Consider the following 17610-nt stretch of genomic DNA (forward strand, 5'->3'; position numbering starts at 1 on the left):
CTTCCCTTCTTACACCAGTTCAGCATTACAAAGTAACATTTCCCTTATTGATTTTGGGGCGCTTTTTTCATCTTCTGCTTTTAGAAGACTGTAAAAGCAAAAGGTAAAAGGTAGAATGTGGTGTAGATTCAGAGCTAAGGTCAGGCTAATGCCAAGGTACTATGATTATTAAAAGCTTACAGCCATAAACTTTGCACCGTCTTCCCATTATTCTCTGTGTATAAATGTCTGTGTATAAACCATAGCATCGCTGACGTATTTATGCATAAATGACCAGATTAAATCAGCCTTGCAGCATACAGTGAAAACAGCTCGGTTTAACAACATGATTTCCACAACACGTACCGAGCCGGAATAGTGCTTACCACGGCCATGCTTGATGAAATGTTGATGATGTCTACATGGAGGTAACCCCCTCCTCCTCTTCTGCATGTTTAGCGGAAATGAACACTTTTGGATCTCGGGGTTAAACTCAAATGAGTAACGCGAGCAGAATCTTGTCTGTGGGTTGGGTGTGAACACAGCATTAGAAGCTTACCAGACCTCTGAAGCTCACTCCCAGCTCTGCTTGAGACTACTTCAGCTGCTACTATATGAAAAACCTGAAATCTAAGGTCATACCAACATTTTCTCAGCTCTTCAAAGGCAGAAACGAATATCGAGAATAATAATAGCAGTATTATAATAAGCTATCTAATATCCCACAGGATGCAAAGTGTCTTCTCCAAGTCTCTGCCTCCTGAGAACTGAGAAATGGAGACACAAACTGTCACAGTCTGAATGTTTAAAGGATAATTGTGTAAGAGGTTGGAGCTTCCAGAGTCTGTTCCCATCCTCATGGAGAAAAAGTTCAATTTCAATCCCTTTCAGTCGCTATGTTGTAGAGAAAAGATGATTAGTGTAATGTACGTTGAATCCAACCTCCCTTTTAGTGGGGTTTGGTATTTATCTGAGGTTGTACAGTAATAATCTTAACCTTTTATGGATTAGGTCCCTATTTATTGTCATATAACACCCAATAACTAAGAAATGAATAAATGAATAAACCTAAATCTATCAATTCAATGAGCTTAATGGTGTTTTTTTTCAGAGGTGGAATCACTCACATCCTTTACTTAAAGGTGCTAATGTCAAAATACAGAGCATGTTATTGAGGGATTACATCCATACAGCTCTCAACATGGCCACCGCCGAGGCTTCTTTATAAACAGTTAGGTAGTCACATGGTCAAACGTACCACAAGACTAATTAGAGGGGTCATGACATGATAAATAAGTGGGAAAAAGAGAAGGAAAAACAACACTGAGTAGTTTTTTGTTCTTTGTTTCTAATTTTCATTATTATGTTAAATATTGATTACTTTCACTTCTTTAGGCCTCAATGAATTATTAAAATATAATGTGAGAAGTTTAGATGGGAAATATTGCTTCTTTGGTGGAACTGGTTTAATCTTTAAAAGTTGTTTTGTATTTTTTAAGCGCATCATATGTTTTATGTATAATCCTGATATGAAAAATCACCTGTGGTGCAGTAAAAACTAGAATATTTCTCTCTGAATCATTACAGTATTTGAGTAAATGTGGGCTACTTATTGTGTCACTGCATTTCAACCATTAAAAACACTTATTTAAACAACTTTACCCCAAAATATGTTATATTTTCAGTCTCACTTTTTGTGACATAAACAAGGCATACATGTTGAGGATGACGTAGGGAGTTTTATAGAGCTTTAAAAGATGAAGGAAGCACTAGGTTTGTCCCATCGTGATTTATTATTGTCATTGCTCACCTCCAATGTTCTTTCACTTAACAGAACACAACAGAACAACACTGAAGTCCTCTGGGATTGCTCTGCATTAGAATTCATTAATGACGTCACTGGCTTCTTTTGTTTTCTTGTTTATTGTTGATTTACACTAGATGGCAGCTTTACACTATCCAAGAACCTTGATATCTGTTCATTAGCCATGTGTGTTTACACCTCTTTGGTCCTATTCCCAACAGACTGCACGTTGAGCGGACCAGACGGACCCTGATGAGCCTAATGGACACGCTGGCTGTTGGATGAAAGCCAGGCCTGTAGGCCTCCAGCCCGGTTTGTTCTGTAGCATAAATCCCACTTTATGAACCGGAACATTGAAAGTGTATGTGGTCAAACTACAATTGTATTGTTAAAAATAAGGCTTGCTACATCAGAGATGCTGAATGTTGAAACTCGTGCACTGTTTCCAATGAAGCAGAGTGCCACATCGATCTCTGCTGCAGAGGATTATCCAGTCGTCCAGGTGATGGAGAGCCAAAAGCCCCATTCAGGGTTCATCATCCTCCCGTCATCGCCGCTCGTTGACTCCACTGTGTCTGATGCCTCTGCCGCTTTAGGGACACAGCTGCTGACTTTAGAAACAAGGACACACTCACTCCTGTCCTCGGCCCACAAAGAGACTTTTTGTTTCTCCACTTCGGAGGGGAGCGTCTCAGCGGGACAGCCGGCGGCGGCATCGGTATCATTCTGAGCAGACGTGGATCTTGTCATCTTCTTGTCATGGGCAGCAATGTCTCGGGTCTACCGACGCTACAAACAGGACACCAGCAGGGTTTTCACAGACTCCGGAACTCTCAGAAAGGTCAGTGAACGCCACAAACACAGCAAACAGCTCAACCACTGACACCTTAACGCACCGCGTGGAGCCTAATTATGAACGTATGTAGTTAAAAACGAGTAGTTATGTGTGATATAGAATACCGAAGTTAAATACGGCATGCAGAGGACTAAGCTTCATGTGGAACGGAGCTGAAGTCCTGTGTTGTCCACTTTGTGCTGCTGCTGGCGCTCCGGTATCAGATGTGTGGGGGTGCTGATGAACAGCTCCCGGCTCCGGCTGCAGGATGCAGGAGGATGCAGGAGGCTACAGGCTGCAGGAGGCTGCAGGAGGCTACAGGCTGCAGGAGGCTGCAGGCTGAAGGTGGCTGCAGGAGGCTACAGGCTGCAGGCTGTAGGAGGCTGCAGGAGGCTGCAGGCTGCAGGAGGCTGCAGGCGGCTGCAGGCTGCAGGCGGCTGCAGGAGGCGGGCCTGTTGCTGATGAGTGAGGTGTGAAAGATATTCTCAGATTCGAGCTTCCTAGATCCATAACTCGTATAAACTGCTACAACAGGAGCAGTGCCTCTGTGCAGCCGTAATAAATAGACAACAGGCTACAACCTCATTTTGATCCAAACCAGCCCTCTTCATGGGTCAAACAAACACAGGACTTTGGTCCAGGAGACCACTGTTCCTGTCTTTTTCTAATCATATTGCGAAGTTGACATTTTGTCATCTTAGTTGAGTCATTAGTTTTGTTAGTGTTGTTAGTCAGACACGTGAGTCGCTTCTTGGCTAGTAAGTCAAGTTAACGTCAACTACGCTCCTGTCCTTTACCCAACTAATGGTATTGTTGCCTAAACCTCACTTCCTGTGAATACAGAAGTTTAGGGGGTACCTAGTGCTTCGGTCTCTCTATTTGACGAGTGAGAATGTGTTTTTTTTTTTATGCACTGATCAATTTGAAGATTTTACTTTTTGCCTCCAAACCGGTCAGAGTGGTGGAAAAATGAGGTAAATATTTTACTACCTTGTCTTTGTGGTGTCTGTAGATTCCTCGTTAATTCATCAAAAGTTAACATTAGATAAAGCCTCATTTGTATACTCAAACATAATATTTTCAGAAAACCAAGTACAAATAAATAATAAAGGAGGAAATGATCCAGAGCTCCACTGCACAATACGGTTACAATGCAGTATTCATTGAAGTTGATAAGCTATCGTCAAATGTGTGAATAATAAAGTGAACGATGGCTGAATTCCATTTAGGTGCTTCAGTTCCAGGGTGCTGGTATTGTGCACACTGGTTCATTGTCACTCTTTTACTGGGACAATTGTATAGACAATCAAATAACCAAAAACGTCATGGTGAACTTGGGGCCCCTTGGGATCTGTGGCCTTGGGTAGCTCCAGCCTTACCCCATACTATCCAAACCCTGGTTAGGTTTAGGCCAAAAAAGTACTTGGTGAGGTGTAGGGAAAGATGGTGGTTGGGGATAAAATAAGGATGTTTGTTATGTTGCTGCTGTGAGTAAAATATATACTGAACAAAACTATGGTGAAGTAGATCAACAATGACTTGGTTTGACATGGGACACAAACCTTGTCTCCTGGGTGAAAGTCTTGTGTTTGTTTGACCAGTTTTGTTCATGTGACCAGGATATGGGAGGGGGGGTTTCCAGCACTTCTTGGTTGCTGTGGAATCGAGCAAGATTTTAAGTATTAAAAAATGGAAGCATTGTCAAGCCAATGTGTTTTTCATTTGCAGGTTGTAAGATGATGTCTTCATTGCCTTTAGCCATGGTATGTGAATGTAACTTCAAATGCATTTGTTAGCTGGGATTCATACATACTAAAAATGCATCTGTTCAAAGAGAAGAAAAAATAAAGTTAATAATAATAATATTGGATTGTCCTTGTATAGAGCGTTTCTAGTCTTCCGACCACTCAAAGCGCTTTGACATTACTAATCATTCACCCATTCACACCCATTCATACCCATTCATACCCATTCATACACTGATGACAGGGGCTACCATGCAAGGTGCCACCTGCCCATCGGGGTCTCTCTAATCATTCACACCATTCATCACACACCGATGGCACAGCCTTCGGGAGCAACTCTGGGTTAAGTGTCTTGCCCAAGGACACATCGACATGGACTGCCGGAGCCAGGGATCGAACCGCCGATCCTCTGATTGGAGGACGATCCTGCTCTCCACTGAGCCACAGCCGCCCATGTTATGCAGGTGTTTATAAGCACAAAGCCAAGCTAAAGTAACTAAATCCATCTGAGTACTTTAATCAAAAGTTTATCAATAAAATGTGCTTCGTACAGCCAAACATATTCTCACATACCTACTCTAAAGCTCTTTCCAGGACCTTCTGGGCTTAGTCTCAAGTGTAATACAATCCTGTGAAGTATAAAAAAGTTCACCTCCACATCCACCCATGCTGGACCTGCTGTTACATCTGGATTACATGGGGCGAAATGAGCTGAGGGGAAGAGTTTAAGAAGGAGCTGTCATTGGGATAATCACCACAAGCACACAGTTTGACCTCTCACATCCTCTTCCTCTATCTCCAGCACACTCTCTGAGAGCAGGAACACAGCGCAGAACAAGTGAGTCAGGCAAAGAGAGGCAAGGCGGTGCATGAGAGAAGAGGGGCCATTATTCAGCAAGGTTCCCTTGACAACCACCCATAACATGTGCAACAGTTCCCATGGTGATGGTTTCCAGAGTGCGTTATCAGCGGGAGATGATGGCTGATTGGGATGAGCACCAAACGACGTCACTGGCAGCCGTTCAGTAATGAAAGGACGGGATGTGTTTGTGCTGCTCTGCATCCTGTTTACGAGGCTGGACGGTGGGCCGTGATTGGCTGGTTGTGGAACAGAGATCTGTTGATCAATGCTCAGCCGAGGAGATGATGAATGCACTCAGTCACATATGCAGTTTATGAGAGCCAAACAGGCACACACATCCCTCCGACTCAGGTCTCAAAAGCACACTCAGTTCTTTGTGCAGACATTCATTTGTTTACAGCTGGATAAACGACCTACTCTTTATTCTGCTGACTCAGCTTTGTGGTGATGACTTCACATCATTCCCGTCATGCAAGGACACACTGACTGTCTGGTCTAGCTCGCATTGGGATTCGATCAGCCAGATCTCATAACGAGGTGGCCTGGCTCGCATTATGGTCAGATCTCAGCGAGACAATTTATCAGCCGTAGATCTCCATCATCTTCCTCCCACACAGGAGTTAACCTCTCTAGAGGAGAGCAAAGAGAAGAGAGGAGGAGAACCAGGCTGGCCTGTAATTAACATAATGACGGGGGTCTTTTTTTGTGAAGTATTTATAGGAACACGTGTTTATCAGCGGAGATGTTTTAGCGGCCATTCTTTAGTTAAACGAGTCTACCAATAATAAGCAGCATAAATAACAGAGGAATTTTATTTTGAAGCATTTGTAGGAAATTATTTGTTTGTAAACCGTTTAACAGCAGCACCTTCGCCCATGAAATATATCCGATCACTTTCTGATCAGGCAGGTCGCATGTGTTAATGCTGGACACACAGCTGTGTAACCGAGGCCTAATATGCTTCAAATAACCCTAAGTCCAGCAGGTCATGTGACTGAGAGATGGTGGGACAGCATTTACACAAGAGTGATCCTTTAGGGGTTCTGCAGCACCAAATGCTCTGGAACATGGTGTTCAGTCAAAGACGCTGACACATCATCATGTCTGACAGCAAGACACGCAGGAAGTTCACAGTAGGTGATACAGACAGACAAGAAACACTGAGACCAAACATATGTAGCTGAAGAAGACATGTAGTGTGTGTGTGTGTGTGTGTGTGTGTGTGTGTGTGTGTGTGTGTGTGTGTGTGTGTGTGTGTGTGTGTGTGTGTGTGTGTGTGTGTGTGTGTGTGTGTGTCTCCCTGGAATAACAGAGTGATTGCTAGACAAAGAGAGACATGGGGAATGCAAATGTCGCCTAACAGCAGACAAGTTGTAGAGAAATGCCTCATGGGTAACAACAGTTTAGTTCCAGACCATTTCTCCATCTTTGTTGAGATGCACACCACCTGAATGAGAAAGCCCTGCCTGACTTACGTAATACATGTGTAATACCTGCAAACTGAGTAAGCTGATTCAATTATCACTGTTAAATAGTTTTTTATGAATAGAATATAGTTCATTTTTTGAACATTATCCAACCAGGAAGATGAGCCTTGACCGTGAGAGAAAGAAAGAGAGACGGAGAGAGAAAGAGAGAGAGTTCTTCACTTTTAATGCTTTGGAATGACATGGTAACACCAGGAGGTCAAAGTTGTGCGGTTTCTTTTCAACCTGATCATCTCACAGCACCTATGACGGGACAGGGAATGCGTTTGTGGAAAGTGTTTTATAGGTTGGCAGGGTTTGCTTCCATTGAGTTGTGACACAGTCCATTTAGACGGAGACAGGAGTGCAGCGTGAAAAAGCTCGTCTGAGCTGTACATCATCGCCTTTTCATTAGAGCACACTGACCCTGCAGCATGGTTCATTCTTAAATGATACTACTGCGAGGGCACCACAAGGGCATGCTGTTACCTCACACACACACACACACACACACACACACACACACACACACACACACACACATATACGTATCCAAACAGATGAGCTGACTAGTTCGGATACTGTACAGTAACATAGTAGAGACCACTGGAGGATAATCCTTCAAACCAAAGATTTGTCCTTTTATTTATAGAGCCCAAAATCACAAATGAAAACAGTTGACAGTCTGTACAGTAAACCTCACCCTCTATTCTACTTCTACGACCCAACGTCCCGTCTGCCAAACGTCTGTGACAAACGCTCACATGCACTGTCTTCAACCTATTTTGGCTCATCACGACTCCCAGTTTCCACATTGTCCTCAATTATTAGTGACAGGGCAGATGGGGACTATTTTGTCTAATACAATAAATCAGATGTAAGCCTTACATCCAGCTTAAAGCTACAATAAACAATATTTCCATTCGAGGTGACCCAATAATCCACTTTGTGGCGATTCAATCTAAGGAGCCCCATTTTACTTCCAATCTCGGAATTAAATTGTTGCATTGTCAAAAATAAATGTTGCTATGAAAAAAGGTCATTCCATTCTAGCTTTATGGAGGGGTGAATGTCTGATTTCCAATAGAATTGTTTGGATTCTCCCAATAAATCATGATATAAAGCACTTCTATGGGAAACTGCTCAGAAACCCCCATGTTGTCAACATACCTAGAGGGCCATAAATCTTCTGAACGCCCTCAGTCTGTAGGTCATCCTAGAGGTCCCAACAGGTCATTAATAATGAGGTCAATGGTCTCACTATGTAAAGATGCTACTATGAGGACTAACATCATCACACATGAATACAGTTCATCAGATCCACAATAATAATAATAATAATAATAACTTTATTTATATAGCACCTTTTAAAAACAAGGTTTACAAAGTGCTTCGACAGACAAGCCAGCAAAACAGTGCATAAGAAACAAAATGAAATAACAAGTGACAATCAAATAAACAAACAAATAAAATAAATAAAATAAATAAAATAAATAAAATAAATAAAATAAATAAAATAAATAAAATAAATAAAATAAATAAAATAAATAAAATAAATAAAAAAATAAATAAAATAAAATAAATAAAATAATGAAATAAATAAAATCAAGTGATAATGGTAAAATATAGTAAACAAATATTAGATAAAATACCAAGACCAAATGAAAATGAACCGATAAAACGACGACATCACATAAAAGCCAATCTGTAAAAATGTGTTTTAAGAAGAGATTTAAAAGAGATTACTGATTCTGAAGCCTTATCTCCTCCGGCAGGTCGTTCCAAAGCCGAGGGGTCCTTATGGCAAAAGCACGGTCGCCTTTGGTTTTCAGTCTTGACTTTGGAACAGCCAGAAGGGCCCCACCTGAGGATCTAAGGCTGCGAGGGGCTCATACGGGTCAACATTTCTCCTATGTATGTCGGGGCCAGACCCAGACGTGCTTTAAAAGTGATCAGCAAAATCTTAAAATCAATTCTAAAACGAACAGGGAGCCAGTGAAGAGAAGCCAGGATTGGGGTGATGTGATGTCGTCTGTTACAATAGTCTCAGCCCTCCAGTCTAACACAATGAATCTAATTCCAGACTGTTAGGGACCCAGTATGCAGAAATATTCAAATACACAAGTTCAGAATAGGTGATAATAACACATTTATACTGCATGCAAAAACCTGCATGGGATCACCATAAAGTGGGCATGTATATAGAGAGGAGACTTGTTGCTACCCAACGACGGTGGCTCAGTGGTAGAGCAGGGTGGTCCTCCACTCAGAGGATCGGCGGTACGATAGACCATGTCGATGTATGATAAATGATTAGTTAGAGTCCTGATGGGCAGGCAGCATCTTTGAGTGATAGAAAGACTAGAAAAGAGATAAACAAGTACAGTACAGTTAGCATTTTATTCATCAAAATATAGCCTAGCTTTGGAATGTTATTCAAGCCGCTTCCCGCCAAGCTAGCATGGCTAACATGATTTTACATGGCAAACATTGAAGAATTAAATGTTCAGACAAAGGCTGTGATTTATGTAGAAAATAAAATATCATCCATAGCAAGTGTTGTTTTTAAGGTTTTTGGGTGTTATTAACGAAATTGAAATTGCATAGTTTTATGGCAAAAACTTTAAAACATTCTTGGGGGAGGAAACCAGCCCCCCACCCAAAATGTATCCCGGTTCCTTGCCTGGGATGTTTGCAGGTGTTGATTGGAAAGGCTGATTTCTGTGTTTATCTCTCATTGACTGTTTTTCATTCTGTCCGTGGATCGCTACAGGGAAAAGGAATTAAGGCCCAAGGTTCCATTTACTGCCAAAAGCAAGCAGGCTAACCATGTTCTGTCTGTCTGTTGATCTCTGCTCTGTTTCAGTACTCTGGACAGCACCGCACCTACACACACACACACACACACACACACACACACACACACACACACACACACACACACACACACACACACAATAAACAGTGTGTATCGAATGCTAATATGTTGAAATCTGGTCTGCAATACTTATTTCAACGTTTCCTCATACAACGGTTAGTGTGATACCTTTTATATCTTTTATTTAGTTGTTTTCTGAATGTCCAGCATAGTGACTGTATATAGGAAGACAACGCAGTCATCATGACATCATCCATTGGTTTGTGGACCACTGTTGAAACCTCAAGTAGGGCATTATGGTCATGGCCATCTTATTTTCTGCAACGAGAATAACAGAAGTGGGGCCATCTTCTCATTGACTTCTCTACATCTGTCACTCCCTGATGGCCATTGGACAGAATGCCGGTTCAAGGCACTTCTGCATTGTCTTCATTTTTCAGAAGTGGAAGTTCACACCTGGTCCAGCAACACGAGGGAACAGCGCGCCTGTGAAGGCCCTTGCAGTGTTGAGGCAACAAAATCTACGTGGTTAGGTTTATGAGAAGAGGGTGGTGTACTGATTTTACATGACAAATAAGTCAACGGGGACTTCTGGGTTTCACTTTGGACACAAACAGCTGCCTCTTGGGTGAAAATCTGGTGTTTTCAGACCCATTCTCAATTTGTGGACCACTTGAATTCATACTCTAAGTGGTCATTAAATTAAATAACTATGTATTTGTGTTGTAATTGGAGAACTATTAAACATATTTCAAGCACTGTACAACAAAGTGGAGTCATAACTACAAAAGAGACCAATATACCCCAGGAAAAATATTCAGAAAACATCTCTGCTTGACCTGCTTATGCAACGTGGCAGCGACAGTACAGCTGTCTGCCCGGGGTGTTCTCCAACATCCTTAACACCTGCCTAAAGAAGAAACACACATACTGAGAGGTGATACAGGCACACTGTCACTCCTAGGAGGATCCAAGCTCCTCAGGCACTGTAATGCAGCACTGAAATGAGCTCATCAGGTTAGACCATGTGTCATGCTTATATAAGACAATGCAAAGGCAAGGAGATAACACAAGACAGTGTACAGTGTAGTTCATGCATTTTGAGATTGCTTAAGAGTGCTTTGGTGATGAACAACCTGGTATATCCTGGTATATTCATGTCATGTTTTGTCTGATATTTAAGGAAATTGATAAAATTGACAATTGTTATTCCTAGAAGTGTGAAACTGTGGCAAATATATTGATGTCATAGCTTTATAGTCACTTTAGTTTCATGCTTTGATGACAATAGTTGTCTTCCTGCCCTTAGGCTATGGTAACTGGGACAGAATAATGACACTTGGCCAATCACAAGCCATGCAACTGTTATCCATGAGTACAAATTTATTGACTTGCCCCTTTTATAGATGGTAATACTGCCTGTTTGTATGCAACTCAGCCGCTCCGCAGACTTTACGAGGGAAGATGAGGAATAATTCATTTCTGCATGTGCTTTTTATACTCGCAGTGAGTTCTGTAAAAACTGGGTGAATCATGGAACCCTCAGAAGAGATGCATGGTGTTAAATACAGGGTAAGGATTCATAGCAGTCTTTAGAATGGTTTCAAACAACTGCTTGTCATTCTATGAGTGTTTTTAAAATAACACAATGAAGGTTAATTGCATAGTCACAGGGGTTGTGCTTTACATTCAGATGGTTCTATTGTGACATGGTTTTCCAGGGACATATTTTTAGAATTCTGGGCTTCAGGTGCAATGGTGATGTGGGAATGTAGCCATGTGTGTGTATGTGTATGTGTATGTTTATGTATGTATGCATGTCTGTCTGTCTGTCTGTCTGTATGTATGTCTGTCTGTATGTACCAAAAAGATCATCTTCATGAACTAAATATTAATTTTTTGCGTCAAACCACGTTATTGGTTTGTGAAACAGAATTATTTGAAGCATGTTTTTGTTTTCAACAGAGTGTCTCTGGTAATAGCTTAATTCAAATCAAACTGTGTTACTGATCTAGGATGAAATGGATAAAACATAAAGACATCTTGTGGTGAGCGTTGTGATCAGAAAAGGAACTGACTTGAAGAGGCCTGCAGTACCTCGTCCTAATGTGACCTAATACTTAAAATGTCAAAACAAATGTGTTGCTTCTCTTTCCGACCAGACCACCAAACAAATAGCTTTTGTATATTGCACCAGATCAAAAGAAACATATCAAACCACACAAAAGGTTGATTGCACTATTAAAAAAGAAAGGAGTTGGACTGAAAGTAAATGTTGGCAAAATGACGAGTCGGTCAGGAAGTGAAGGACTCCTTTGCGTTTTGTTGCATGCTAGCATTGAGACCACAAGACAGGAAGGTGATTCTTTTTAGATTAAAAAGGATGAATAACAGCTCATTTCACATTCATATTCTATGCATGAATGAATTTGAAATTAATTGTTGCATGATGGAAAACAGTTGAATCTTACTTTAGCGTGATCATTTTGAATAGGAAAATACTTTTGAAACATCTCCATAGCACGGCTACTCAATTTTATTCACAGAGGTCCTGTTACTGGAATCTACTCACAGCACAACTCCAGACCTCCTCATTTCTGTTTTCTAAAATCAAGTACTTGTTGCAAAATTTCTGTGTTTCAAGATCCCAGAAATTACTGGATAGACCCAAATGCAAGAACACATTTCGTCTATAAAATAAAGTATATGGTTATGTGTTCACAACAAAAGCAGTATTGCAACATGGGTTCGGCTGGATTGGCTACTGTAGCTTTAAAGGTGCTGACAGCTGGGCCTGAAGCTAGCAGCTAATGATGCTAAAAGTGCAAACGGCCAAAGCGCTGACAGAGCTAACAGTGTTTACCTGAGGGGGAAGCGGAGGGGTGCGACGCTTTCACAACCTCAGGTATCAGCTGAACCAGCCAATGAGAGCAGAGCAGAGCGGCGGCCGTGAGCTAGCAGTGGGGCACGCTCACATCTCTTCATGTTGCTAGGATAGCAACTTTCTTTAAATGTGCTTATAGTGTGTGTTTTTTAAAGTGTTTAGTTCGCTCAGTTTAAACTACTGGATTTTAGAAAGCCCATGTTCCACGTTTTGCTGCCACAGATGAAACATATTCCTAACAAAGCTTTAAGGCCTTTTCAAGGGAAAACTTGTATGAATCAGTTGCTTATCTTCAAAAAGTCTGCCCAAAAACAATACAATGTTATCGTATTGGGAATGAAGGCCAAAAGCATGAATACAAAACTCAAGTTGTAATAAACTTGAATTATCATAAAATGTCATTGCACTCAGCTAATAATAACAAGATATTTGGGTGGTTGAGGCGACTGTTATTCCTCCTCCATCTCTGCTTGTAAAACTCTGCTGAGACACACTGCTCATATCACAGAATGGTTCCAGGAAAACACATCTGTCACTGTGCATAAAAGCAGGTAATGTTCCCTTTTTATAGGGTAAGTCAGCACATTTGTGCTGGGACAACATTTACAAGGCTTATGATCATAAAAGTGCCTTATTTGTAACCTGGTCGCCATACAGATCCCAGATAGGCATCTAAATCAAGGGGCTAAAGCAGCTATAAATCATTGAAGCAATACAATGCGTAGTGTTGTTGTTGGTGTGTGTTAATCTGTCCTTCATGCTGACAGAAGGGTTTCTTTATTCCACTGATGATGACATAATAAATAAGTACTCATATGATTTTTCTCTCACCACCTCTGTCACTCAAAAAGCACAGTTAGCCAGTTAAAGCCACACAGGCACTGCTTTCACATGATTTCATACAGACACTCGTAGAGGGGTCCACCCTCCGGCCTGCTGCTCTGCAGAGCTCAGCACTGTTTCTGATGGGATAATCTCTGTGCTGTGCTCCGGCCCATGTGAGGAAGGGATTACATATTTATTTGGGGAGTTATCATCCGGCCTTTACCATCTGTCACCAGTAGAGTGGCCATGGGACATTTACAAGGGTATTATGGTGGAGTGGTAGGATGAGAGGGACTGGGTGAGTGAGTGTGAGTAAGAGAGAGAGAGAGAGAGAGAGAGAAAGTGAGGAGCGAGAGCTACTGATGGTAGACACCTGACCTGACAGAAATACATGAAATGACCACGACATCTTAAACAGGCCCTATTATGCTATTTTCTGGGTGCATATTTTTATCTCCAGTTACAGTTACAACATGTTTACATGCGTTAATGCCCATAATCCTCCTTGTTTTTCTCATCCTGGCTGTCCTGCAGCATGTCTTCTCACCATCTCTCTGAAATGCTCCGTTGTAGCTCCTCCCTCCAGAAAGCAAAGTCTGCTCTGATTGGTCAGCTAGCCCGCTCTGTTGTCATTGGTCAATGTTTCACATTTCAAAAAACTCTTCCTCCAGAGCTTCAGCTCCGTCTCTCTTTTGTTGTTTGAGGGCCAAACTAGCCGGAAGGAGTTTTACGTCACTTCTGTAACATTATGACCTCATAAAGTTACATTGTGACCTCATAAAGTTACATTGTGACCTCATAAAGTTACAGAAGTGAAGGAGAGAATTCAATGGAGCCGTTTCAGGAGCTCAGGAGCTTCTGAGGGGGAGGGTAACTCCTTTTAGGGGTGGACTTCAGGTTTTACACTCTACAAACCTTTGACATGTACAAAAATATATATAACACACTAAAGAAGAGGGAAAAAGTGGAAAAGCATAATAGGGCCCCTTTAACATAACATGGTGGTGGCCCGTATTGTGTTAAGGCCTTCACACAGTGGGCACGTCAACATATTTTTGAGAACTGTTGACACAGGACTCCACCAATCACTAATGAGGAGAGGCAGACATGCTCTGTCTTCTGCCTTCCGGTTGGATGTGTGAGTCACGTACGATCTCACATGAAAAAAAGACGTGGAAGAGAAGATTATACAGAATGTCTGAACAATATTCATGTGCTGTATCATCTCTAGGAAATGAAAAGAATCCTCAGCAGGGTTAATGCTGTCATTAAACATTCATCAGCAAAAGATTTGCTGATGTATATGATGATTTTGTGTTTGTTAATAAGTAAGTTTAGGCACCAAACTGGTTCCCTTACAACCCTTAAGCTCGAAACTGGTGGTTTATGTTGTAAATTTAAACAGAACAACAACAACAAAAAACCTTCAAAACTACTTAATTAGGTTTAGGCAACAAAATGACTTGGTTTGATAAAAAAATCATGGCTTGGCCTTAAATTCCTATTAAATTGATTAAAAACAAAAAGAGCAACCAAAGTTCTTTTTTAGGTCAACATAAGAACTCTGTTCACACGGGACATGGACAGCAGTGTCATGGGAGCGTGTGTTCTTTACCCATCAGCCCTCCAACCACCCACATATGTGGACATCCACAAGCCTGGAAATGACTAAAAGCCTCGACCCAAAGCTCATCCATCGCTCAAAGATGCAACTTTGTTTCTTTTGGATAAAGCTGCAGGAAAACAGTAGGAAAGAAGATAATATCATGTGTCTGATGAAATACCACGAGGCTGATAGAACAGCACAAACAGCGCTTGTTATTGCTGTCGGTATTTATTTGATTATGTTGAAATAACCTCATGAAATATGATTGTAAACATCCAATCCTCCTCCTGATTGTCTTTTGCATACTGCTCTTCCCCATCATTAAAAAGTGGCCTTGCCTCAACTAGTGACCTTTTCTGGATGAGAACAGTATGTATGATCAATTATTCTGAGTGAATAGCTTCATGTGTCATTTATTTATTTATTAGCACTTTAACTTGCCAAATGATTGTACTGTTGATTCTGTTTAGCACGCCATCCTGTTTATTACATAAGATCCCTCAGGATGCATCACTCAGAAACACAATGTCTCCTTTCATTGCTACACTGATAATGGTGTAACACAATGACATTATTTCTCTGCAGCCAAAGTGATATTACACGGCGGATGGCTGCGCATTTTTAAGATGAATAAGGCTCATTCGAGTTTCTAAGACGGAGGCCTCAATTTGCAATAGTCTTAAACTACACGCCAAAAATGACAGTTTGATTTTTCAACTCCCCCCTCCACTTTGTGCAGAGTTGTTCACTTGTCCTTGACTCCCCCTGAAGATGTTAAGGTTTTATCATTGTTTCTTGAACTTGAAATGGGTGAGCGCCCTATTTTATATCAGATCTCCTCTGACTGTGTGCCCCATGAAGTTACATTAAAGGCAACTGTTGCTGCATTCAAATCAAATGACAAAATACATTGTTTGTCCATGCCCTCTAGAACAACACATGAAAGTGGTTTCTGATCCATCACCACTATCAGCAGGATGACATTGATTGTCAGTGCCTTCTAGAACTGTGACAAATCACCGCTGGAGAACTGAATCCATTTTACCATGTTACAACGACACGGATAAGGTTCTATTACCATCTCTCTCTTTTGTTGTTTGAGGGAGGGCCAAATTAGCCTCACTTCTGTGACATTATGACCTCATAAAGTTACAGAAGTGAAGGAGAGAATTCAATGGAGCCGTTTCAGGAGCTTCTGAGGGGGAGGGTAACTCCTTTTAGGGGTGGACTTCAGGTTTTACACTCTACGGACCTTTGACATGTACAAAAATATATATAACACACTAAAGAAGAGGGAAAAAGTGGAAAAGCATAATAGGGCCACTTTAAAAGCAGCTCGTCGGTAGAACAGCCTCAGTGCTCCATCTGTGTTGACAAAGGATGCGTTCAGGTCAACGTTGTGAAACGGTCACAGTTTTAAACACGTAGTTCATGTTGTTAATTGAAACAAAAGTACTTGGTTATGGGTTATAAGTGTGTTTGTTGCCTTATTATATTTAAGTTCAGTACATTACTGCGTGTGATGCATTTGAACACATACATCACGTCAGTAAAATATGCTACTTAGCTACATAAGTTAAATAAGGGTGAAAGTCTGTGTCCGTCCGACCCCTCCATCCATCCCAACCTCCTCCATGTGCAGACAGTATTGCTCTTTTATCTATACGTCACCTGACTTCCTCCTTCGCTCCTGTGATTAATACTTCGGCCACTAGAGGTTAGCGCCTCACAATGTTGATCCTCCCTGTGGGGATCCAGCCAACCAATAGATGATAACAGCCTAGAATTGGCTAAACCAAGTGAAGTGTGCACACAGTGACTGGAGACTTGACTTTGGACTCGTCTTCCTTTTGTAATATCTATTGTAATTATTTTTCCTATTCTGGACCATTATTGCATTAAAACTGATAAACAGGTGTACCAATTGTAAAAAAAAAAATTGAAACAGGTTACTATAGTCCCTTTCCATCGATGTTCCCCAAGCCTGTATAAATACATTAGAGGAGAGTTCCTAGAAAACATGTGTTACATTGAGCCCACTGTAGCACATCGAACAACCTGCTCCTCATGACTTCCTTCTTGCACCCTAAGCTACCAGATCTCAGCTGAATCCTGTGACTCCTCTTTCCTTTTCAGTCTTCCGTCTTTCTCTCAGGCTCAGAGCACAGCATGAGATATCTTCATGTGTTTCTCTTGCTGGAAGAGAAACTAATTCTCAGAATGGAGCCGTGGGAACAAGAGGAAACGATGCTCTTAAAACAATCTTCTTATCTCTGTTATGGTCCCAAATGAGACGAGAAACAGATTAGCCCACGGTAATATATTTGGTGGCCTCTCCAGTGTATAATTAAAAAGGCCATTGTTTTAGTGAGTGTATACAGTATATAAAGCAGTGATTGAGGTGATGTTCATTCTGAGGCGTGCCAGCTCTGTGGGGCAATCACAACAGTGTCCTTTCTTTAGATCTAGCTCAGCTCAGCAGCTCCTCGAGGATCTAAACGCAGCCTTAAACCTAGACAGAAGACTAGCCCCTGTTGTAAATGAGAGTAAAGATAAAGAGACAGCCACATTAATGGATAAAAGAAGGGGCTGGTAATCTGTCTCAGCATCTTGAGGTATCCTTTTAGCCAAACGTGACATGAGCCAGTGGGTGTCATGAAAGATACAGCCAGCTGATTCACAGAGGGCACGCTTCAGAAACCACTAAAGCAGCAGGGCCCCTGATT

At 41.4% G+C, this 17610-nt stretch overlaps 1 protein-coding gene across 1 annotated transcript in view; it reads left to right on the forward strand.

Moving 5' to 3' along the window:
* The first annotated feature begins 2552 nt into the window (after positions 1 to 2552).
* Positions 2553 to 17610, forward strand: part of LOC129095442 (E3 ubiquitin-protein ligase NEURL1-like) — a 73314-nt gene continuing 58256 nt past the window's right edge. The window contains exons 1-2 of the mRNA XM_054603877.1: positions 2553 to 2624; positions 2843 to 3088. Coding sequence (XP_054459852.1) covers positions 2553 to 2624; positions 2843 to 3088 — 318 coding nt within the window. The remainder of the gene's footprint in view (positions 2625 to 2842; positions 3089 to 17610) is intronic.

This window comes from Anoplopoma fimbria, chromosome 9, assembly GCF_027596085.1.
Source record: "Anoplopoma fimbria isolate UVic2021 breed Golden Eagle Sablefish chromosome 9, Afim_UVic_2022, whole genome shotgun sequence".
Classification (NCBI taxonomy): domain Eukaryota; kingdom Metazoa; phylum Chordata; class Actinopteri; order Perciformes; family Anoplopomatidae; genus Anoplopoma; species Anoplopoma fimbria.